Source organism: Mus pahari, chromosome 11 (genome assembly GCF_900095145.1).
Source record: "Mus pahari chromosome 11, PAHARI_EIJ_v1.1, whole genome shotgun sequence".
In the NCBI taxonomy this organism is placed as follows: domain Eukaryota; kingdom Metazoa; phylum Chordata; class Mammalia; order Rodentia; family Muridae; genus Mus; species Mus pahari.
The window spans coordinates 40583737-40593307 of NC_034600.1; the positions used below are offsets into that span (position 1 = coordinate 40583737).

The 9571-nt window shown below is 40.9% G+C and overlaps 1 protein-coding gene across 3 annotated transcripts in view; it reads right to left on the reverse strand.

Moving 5' to 3' along the window:
- Rab3c (RAB3C, member RAS oncogene family) overlaps nt 1-9571 on the reverse strand; it is a 210941-nt gene that overhangs the window by 184393 nt on the left and 16977 nt on the right. For all 3 annotated transcript variants that reach the window (XM_021208512.2, XM_021208511.2, XM_021208513.1), the window contains exon 2: nt 5655-5882. In XM_021208512.2, coding sequence (XP_021064171.1) covers nt 5655-5882 — 228 coding nt within the window. The remainder of the gene's footprint in view (nt 1-5654; nt 5883-9571) is intronic.

The window sequence follows — 9571 nt, forward strand, 5'->3', positions numbered from 1 at the left end:
GGGTTTTTTGAGTTTCTGGAGTCCAGTTTCTTGAGCTCTTTGTATATATTGGATATTAGTCCTCTATCAGATTTAGGATTGGTAAAAATCCTTTCCCAAACTGTTGGTGGCCTTTTTGTCTTGTGGACAGTAATAAAGCACATTTTTAAATGTCATTTTCCCTGACCTCTAGTCGGAATCAGGACCACCATCATTTTCTCAATGGGTCTGCACTATGTCCAAAATAGATTCCAGAACAGTTACTAGTATATAAAGCCGTGTATGAACCCCAATTCATTTTGTTGCTTGCTGGACAGCAGTGCCTTTGTAATAGTAACATCGATGTCAACCTCGCTGGAAACAGACTAGATCTAAGCAAGAGCACCAGGTGTCAACAAGGAGGTCTGGCTGGAGGGAAGTCTCCGTCAAGGTTTCCTGAGCCAGTGTTTAATGACCCCAGCTCTGGAAGGTAGCCTGACATCCAAACACTCAGAACATGTTTGCCAATACGTCACAGCAGTCCAGAGATCATAAACAGCATTCTAGTTTGCTTTTTCCTGCCATGATAAAACGCCATTATAAAAAAGCAGCTTCTGGAAGATTTTCTTTTGGCTTATGGTTTCAGGGGGAGGAGTCCATAACGGCAGGGAGTCGAGACAGCAGGCAGCTGGAGCATGGGAACGGACACATCTTCAACTGAATGCAGAAAGCAGACAGAATAAACTGGAACGGAAGGAAACCCACCCCTCTCAAGGCCACCCTGAGCACTTCCTCCAAGTCCCTACATTCTAAACATTCCAGAATCTCCCCCAAATATTACCACCGGCTGGGATGCAAGCATCCAGATATCTATGAGAGATGTTCCTCATTCAACATAATACCAATATGGAGAGGGAAAGGGCTCAAGGGAGACAGAAGAGACAAACAAATACCAAGCCAACGCAAACAAACGAACCAACAAGGAAAACAAAGCAAAACACTCCCACCAACCAAAACAAGCAAACAAAACCTTATGAGAGTTGGGAACACCAAGAGTGCCAAGGAGAATGGAAGTCATGGATGCTTGCAGCAGTTTTAAAGGAAATATTAACCCTGTCTCCCAACCTGCCCCTTCCTGTGTGTGAACCATATTCTCTAGCTGAGCAATTAGCCTTCCATTAGAGTCACATGGGAGTTGCAACTGGACACAGTAAGATGGAGCTGTACTTTGTTCACAAGATCCCCCAGTCAGAATGCGGCTGCCTCCATGTCTAATTTCAAACTCCCCGCAATCTTTATCTTCCAATCATCGCTCTGAGTTTCTGCCTTATTTCTAGACCCTGAAAATAAACACGAGTTATGGTTTTCTCGGGTATGGATAACACATACTTTTTTATCTTTCCCTTTTCCCATATTTCACCCCAGATAGCCCTTTACAATCCTAAACCAAAAATACCATAAATACATCCCTAGTTTATTTCCAGTAGAATAACATTAACATTACACATATGTTAAGAAGAAAGAGAGCCAACTGAAACATTTATCATCTCTGAAATGTTGGATTAATTTTTTAAAACTTGAAACTCAAAAAGGATAATGAAATGAAACTGCAATAAGAAAGGCCAATGTGATTAAGAATAAAGGGATTTTTAACTATGCTAATATCTAAAATGTATAAGTGAATGGAACTGAAGGATAACATGTCTCTCGGGTATATTCAAAGTGGTAAGATTCATAGAGAAGGGGTATAAAATGTCTAGGAATAGTGGGCAATGTTTCTCTTCAAAGACTAAAATAAAAAAGGCTTTATTTAAATGGTCAGCTGTTGACAATTCAGCAGGCAGTTTGTAGAGAGAGGAAATCTCACACAGTCCACGGAAGAGACAGCAAACCAGCCCAGTGAAAGAGCAGAAGGCTTTCCTCTGCCTCTTCTCGTGCAGTCTCCACCCTCCTGACATGGGAATATTACCTGAAATCTGGCCTCATTCGATTCGTCTGTGTCTTGTACATTTCCCTGAGAAGCGGATATGAAGTTAGTCAGCGTTATTGGAGTGCGGCTCTTATGTGGACTGTGAAATCAGCATAGAAAAATGAGACTGGCCCAAGTCCCAAATGCAGACTCAAGGTTCTGCTCTGGCATGGACTATAATTGTGTAACTTCTCTAGATCTTGTTTCCTAACGAGGTATCTTTGTTGGAAGGTAAATACTGATAGGATTTGACTGAAGAGAAGCCTCACTTGGTCTTGGCTGGCGCCCTTGTCCAATGTATACCGTCTTCAGCTCTGGCTGACCACCCTACTATCTGAACACCCCTGGGTATTTTCCAGTACCTCAGAGGGCCACAGTTTTTTTAGCCTGTCTTGGTAAAGGGTGTATGTAGTGCAGTGGACTGATCCTCAATGGCTCCCAGACTGTGAAACTCCTTCCCTTCTTTTGCTTGAAATATGTAATATGGTGAGATGATATTTTTTGATGTCTTAGTAAATTAATTAGACTAACATAAGTGCCTAAAAATAGGCTGTGAAGGGCAGTAAATTGTTTTTAAACCACCAAGCGATATCAACTCATCAGTGTTAAATATAGTCACAAATAAATTATCAGTGTTGCTACGCAGCAATAACTATATATAATGCACTATTTACCAGTGCACTCAGAGCACAGAACAGGAATTCCTGAGCTTATCGTAGGAATATGTACATCGAAGCATAGACCGTGTTACTCCTTATCATAACTTCTATCCCAAACCTCAACCCAATATGACAATCAAACTTTTCTCCAAATGTCTTCAGTATACCAGGATGTGTGGCCCAAGATTATCACTGTCATCTTCACGAAAGTCTACCACAGCAGGGTGGTTCAACAAGGGCAACAGTAGCTGATAGACCAAACTTGAAAATCCCCTCAGGTATTCCCCTTGTGTGACCCTGAGGTAGCTATTTAGCATATGCCATTTTCAGATCACCCAGGAAAGATAATAAACATGAAGTGGGATCACCAGGAGACTAGAGGGAGAAGACACGGACAATTCTCACCCAACAACTGATATTTATAAATATTTACCCCGTGCAGTGTTTGCTTATAGATGCTTAATTTCTGTATGTGTCTTAAATTATCTAACTGTAGTGCACATTCAAAAGCACAAAATCTTTCTATAGTACTTCTGAATATTTCCTACTCAGTATACCAGATGCTATATCCGTGTAAAACGAAGTTACACAATCTTAAAATTGTAAATGGATCAAAAGCCCCCAGCATAGCCAAACAAGAACGGGGTGGAGCTTTTGTTAGTTGGTTGGCTTGGAGAGATTTGAGAGTTATAGTGTTTTGTGATTTTTTTTTCTTCTAAAGAGACATACAGTGCTACTTTGTGGTTCAAGCTGGCCTCGAACTCACGATCCTACTGCCATAGTCCTCAGAGGTATGCTCCCCATGGCAAACAAGAATATGTTTTGATTGTGAAAATATAAATGAAGATTAAACTCCTGTCAGGAATAAGGAGAAGGAAAGGTTAAGAGCTTCGAGGTGGCTGGTTTTGGGGGTGGGGGTGGGGGTCTCTAGAATGAGTTGAGTTCTGAAATGAAGTAGGATGTTGGGTCGCCTGGAAGGACACACAGCAGCTTCACAGTGATACATCTTCTGGAATCCGGGACAAGGGTGAGAAGAACGCCATCAGAGGCTACACAGAGGTCACAGAAATTGGGACTCGTGAGGAGGCTAGAGAGAGCAGAAGGGGCTACAGAACCTGAGCTGGGCTCCGCCAGCTCCATGTGGGGCAGCGTCATCCCAAAGTGAGAAAACAAGAAGAAAGCAAGAACAGGCAGTGAGTTAGCTCTGGCCTAGAAGCAACACTATTTTAAGAAGATTACCCACGTAAGTATAAAAATAATCATTTTTATTTTTTGAGATCTATCAGCTTTGTACTAAGGACAGATAATGTCTCTCAACAAATAGTTATGTCAGCAGCCTAGATTTAGGAAACCAGTAATGACCACAAGGGCAATGTAACATACCATGCTAGTATACTGTCTATAAGGATTGATTTTAAATATCTCTAGAGGACAAAGAAGAGAAAGGAAGTTGGGAGTATCTGCCTGGAAAATGACTGCTCTTTCTGATAAGCAGGAAGTATGCTAATATGGTGTTAAGAGATGTGTGGTTACCAGAATAACTTAGTTTTTTTTCAACCCACCAAAGCCCCCTGGAAGTCAAGGGAACATTCTTAAACTTGAATATGAAACTTATCCTATGACTTTGAGTGCCCAAGGCTAAAAAGGTAGAGAATGAAACAGGCTCTGAATGTGAAGCCATGGACTCCATCTTTCTGTCTGCATGTACTGAGGGTGCGTGGCCATCAGCCGAATGCAAGTTCTTAACCAAGTACCCACACACAAACACTGTGCCGTAAAGTGACTTTGGCGAGATGATAAGCCTGGAACTGACCTACACCAAGCTTTTATATGAGTTCTAGTTAGACCGAGACGATTCCAGATTCTGCATAAGTCAAATGGTCATAATCTGCTGTTAGACAGTTGTTCATGTATATTCCTACATCTTCGCCTCTTTAAATTTTATCACTAAGACCTTTAAGATGGTTAAAGTTCATGCAGTTTATATAAATATTTTAATATGGGCTGTTCTGTTTTTTAAAGGTCCAAATGCCACAGTCCAGGATTTGCCTCTCTTTAACTTTCTATATTTAACAGAAGAGGTATCAGCTCTGCAGATCTGCCCTCTACCAACACCAAATGATGTTGTCTGTCTCCAAAGGAGGCAGACAACACCTCCTGGAAAATACTTGTCTATTGCTTCAATCAATTGAGTGGCACAAGGGGGTCCAAACTGACTCCATTCCATCTATGAACTTAGGAACACTGAAATCTTCATAAGACATTTACTATATAGAATTTGATGAAATCTAGTATCTTAGATACTTCATCACTTGGGACTGCTACTCACATATATTCTTCTTGTTTCTTACTCTCTAGTTTTGTTTTTTTTTAATTTATGTTAACAATTTAGTTAAGAACCCTTTGGTCTTCAGGCACCGGGAGGGTCAGAAATCTAGACAACTGATTTCAGAATTTTGTGAGGAGCCTTCTTTTATGCATTTTGTTTCTTGTGATTTCTGCTATTTGAGCATACAAACATGGTTTTCAGAGCTGAAACACAAAGGTTGTTAAGTATAAAAAGATTACTCTCAAAGTCAGGTTGAGGACTTCCTAAGAAGCAGCCCTTCCTTTCCCTATATTCTATAATCTTCCCTTTTGCAATCCCCAAGTCAGGCTGACCCTGTGCCCTGAAAGACCAGATATGTATGTATTATCTGCTTAAGTACATATTATAAAACAAACCACAGAAGGATTCAGACTTTCTCAAGATCATGCAGATCAAAGAAGAGCCAAACTCTCATTGAGTGACCCCACTCACCACCACCACCACCAAACACAGGAGCTTGGATTTTTTCTCTTCTAAAGACTGCTGAACAGCATCATATGACAATAAGTATGTCAGTACCCACATCTTCAAAAGCATCACCTCCCTCTCTGAAACACAATGTTCTCTAGCAAAAAGGCTAAGAAATCAAAGCTCAAGGGACCCCTGGAAACCCGACAAAGTAGAATTTTTTTTTTCCCCTGCAGATTTGTACGTCCAACAACCCTAGAGTGAAGAATGATGTCAGTTCAAAGTCACTTACCCAAATCTGAAGCTTGATTCTCTTCTCATTTTTGAATACAGTTTTTACTTTGAAATCGATGCCAACCGTGCTGACGAATGCAGATGTAAAGGAATCATCGGCATAACGGAACAGGAAAGATGTTTTGCCCACGCTGCTATTGCCAATGATCAGCAACTTGAACATGTAGTCGAAGTTCTGGTCAGAAGAGTCTTTTTGACCAAACCTGGCATCTTGTGCAGAGGCCATCTGTGGGGGAAGTGAGATTGGATCAGTTTCCCATTTGATACGAAGCAGACTCATGATTGCCCTTGCCAGAAACAGATGTCAGAGCCTCGGGAAGCAAGCAGAGAGCACTCCCCCAGTCCCCTCTGATGCTGGTATCCATGGCAATAATTCCCAGCTGGAAAAACAGAATAGCAAATCTTACAGCTCTTTCCAGCTGTGTTGGTGCTTGTCACTCTTCAGCGTGCACAAGCAATCAAAGGCACCAAAGGCACCATCTCTCAAAGTGACATGAAAAGCAAGGCTATGAGGAATCTGCAGGGCACCAGGGCTCTGAGACTTTGTCATCTCAGTTAGGGGGAAATCCAAACTGACTGAACAGGGCTGCTCTTCAACAAATGTGCTTATTAGTCTTGCCTACAAATAATAAAAAATAAATAAATTCTAAGCACATCTCTATTTCATCTATTAACTTTGTATCGAATCAGCATCCCAACTTACACATCAGCATCCTTAAAGTTAAAAAATTACGATAATGCTAGATTTATATGGTTCCAAATGTACCAGGAATTGCTCATTTATTTAACCCTCATACGAGGGTTAAATATCAGGTAGATGCTTTATCCCTATTAAAATGAGCTGTGGAAATATGGGATAATGCACTCACGTTTATTCAGACAGTAAGTAATAAATGCAGACTTCTAAAACCAGGCAATCGGGACTAGGGAACACATTCCTGACCTCTGCCCTATTTCCCAGTGACATCTATATAATAAGCACAATACTCCAAAAGGGCATATGGGAGACATTTTGTGACAGGAGCATGGTGAATCCTACCTGGTTTCAAGCACTGATTCTATTACTTACCATCTCTGTGAACTTCGCTTCGTTGATTTTTAATTTTCTTCATTGTATAGTTGTTTTACTGTCTAAGACCATGTACATGAACATTACGTATTTTGTGGACTTATTTTAATTGATATGCTACAGTTTCCCCTTTCACGTGTAATAAAAGTGACCCAGTGTCTACCTAGAATTCTCATGAAAGGTGTAGAAAAAATACCTCTGTAAATCAGATTTGTAATTTGGTATAGAGTCAAGATTAGTTTACTGTTAAATATAAACGACTTAGGTAGATGTCTAAGATTCTTTCCTGCTTTCTTGATAATTTTACTATCTACCAAAGCAGTATTGCATCACTTCTAAGTATCAGCCTGACTCAGGAGGGAAAGGAAGCGTTCTGAATGGTGAGTCCATTTGCTTCAGCACCTTTCTGATGCTATGAAATATTTGGCAATTGCTTTGTTAGTCCATGTGCGAGCCACGAAGAACATATGGCGATGTAAACTATCCTAAAATTAAACAGAATTTAAAAATGTAGTTTTTAAAATCACACTTGCTACATTTCAAGCGTACAAACCACCATACATACCCAGCAGTTAATGTACTGGAGAGTGATGTACAAGATACTATTGCACGTGCCAGCAAGATTCTGCTGAAGGGACCCTGATATAGCGGCCTCTTGTGAGGCTATGCCAGAACCTGGCAAACACAGAAGTGGATGCTCACAGTCAGCTATATGAACAATATGAACTAACCAGTACCCCCTGAGCTCATGTCTCTAGCTGCATATGTAGCAGAAGATGGCCTAATCGACCATCATTGGGAAGAGAGGCCCCTTGGTCTTATAAACTTTATATGACCCAGCACAGGGGAAGGCCAGGGTCAAGTAGTGGGAGTGGGTGGGTAAGGGAGCAGAGGCGGGGGGGGGGGGGGTATAGGGAACTTTCGGGATAGCATTTGAAATGTAAATAAAGAAAATAATAATAAATTAAAAAAATTGAACCATTGCTGCAAGTTCTGCTGAATATGCTGGGCTAGGCAGTCTGTTTTCCCATAAAACCTGGGTAATATCCATTACATCACCTCTGAGTTCAGTATGGTTTGGCATCCCTGAGATGGAAGCTTGGTTCTCCATCTGAAGTGGTAAGAACTTTAAAGGTGGAACCCAGTACGGAACAGGTCACAGTGAACACCACTCTCAGAAGAGAGTAACACAAACTCTCAAGGAACCTTGCCTAATTTGCACCACAACATGTCCTTACAACAAAAACAAACCTGGCCTTGAATCTCTCTGGCTTCCTAGCTCATCCAATTATCTCTGACTCTTATGTGTATTCACATCATGATGTCATCTCACATTCTGTGATAGAGCTTGAAGACCATCTCTAGAGGGCCTACAGAAGCTGACACCAAGTGTTTGAACCTCTAAAGGGTGTGCTCCATATGTCCTGATTCTTTATAAAGTATCCAGCACGAGGTATTTTGTGGCAGCAACAGAAAATGGAATAATCCCAGAAGAAGGTCTAAAAGAAACGCCAGTAGGGGGTAGATTGTCAAAACAATAATTAGCATTTGGGCTCATCTAAGACACCAAGACACTGAGGATTATGTTAATTGCCTGTAGCCAGGAGAGACAGAGTTGAGGGAGCCACAGCAGAAATCAGGGAATGAGATAATGAGAGAATGTATTACCCTCCTCCACATACTTGTTGTGTGCAGGAGAGTACAATTATTTGTATACAAGTAACACAAAGGGAATTTCTAAATTCTGATTGAACTTCACATTCTTTAGACTAATACAGATGTAAGCATTTCTTGTATATCTTGTATATCACAATGGCACATCCAGGGAAAGATGAAAACTTGTAGGGAGGATTTGCTAGTGTATCAACCTGGGCCCATAAACAGGAGCCATCACCTTCCTTGGTAGCTGTGCAACATACATGCCTTGTCTAGCATTGGCTTACAACCTAACTTTTTTTTTTTTCTTGAGACAGGATTTCCCTGTATAACCCTAGCTGTCCTGGAACTCACTTTGTAGACCAGGCTGAACTCAGAAATCCATCTGCCTCTGCCTCTCAAGTGCTGGGATTAAAAGCATGCGCCACCACAGCCTGGAACAACCTATCATTTTAAAGAGAAGATTGTTTTGAAACAGTGAATGGCTTACAACATCCTGATAGGAAGGCAACTGGATTGTGGTTTTTGTTGTTGTTTGATTTTTGGTTTGGGCACTGCCATCCCTACAAATAAAGCCCATTCACCGGTTACTGACTTTCCATGAGATGCTATTCCAGCATGTCTGCAAGTGGCCTTCATTAACAAGGTCCTTTGATGTTTTATCATGGACCAGCTTAAATTCTAGATAAGGATTCAGGATACTCAGTTAAGCTACAGTCAAAAGAGTTTAAATTTCACAGGACTGCTTATTTCACAGGACTGCTTGGCCTATTTGCCTATTACATTCTTCAGCCTAGAGCAGTAATAAGGCAGGCCAACAAGGTAGTATGATTAAGGAATCTCAGAATGCCTTAAAAGAAAGTATGGTGTAAGCAATCACTATTAATGAAGTGTTATTGATTCTAAAACTGAAGCAATATAGGCATCATGAATATAGAGAGTTTTAAATATAATTGTGAGGATTTAGTTGGGATATAAGATTTATCTGGGAAGTACCAGCTATAAATTCAAGGGATAACTAATATAGCTGTGTGTTGGAAGTGAACCACAGGGTGGGGCAGTGTTCAGTATGGGCACAGTAGCTCTGGTGGGCTTTGGAGATCCAGAGGAATTCTCCTGATGGCAGAGATTCGGAAATTTTTCTTTACTCTTATTTTCCTTTCCTTTCCTTTCCTTTCCTTTCCTTTCCT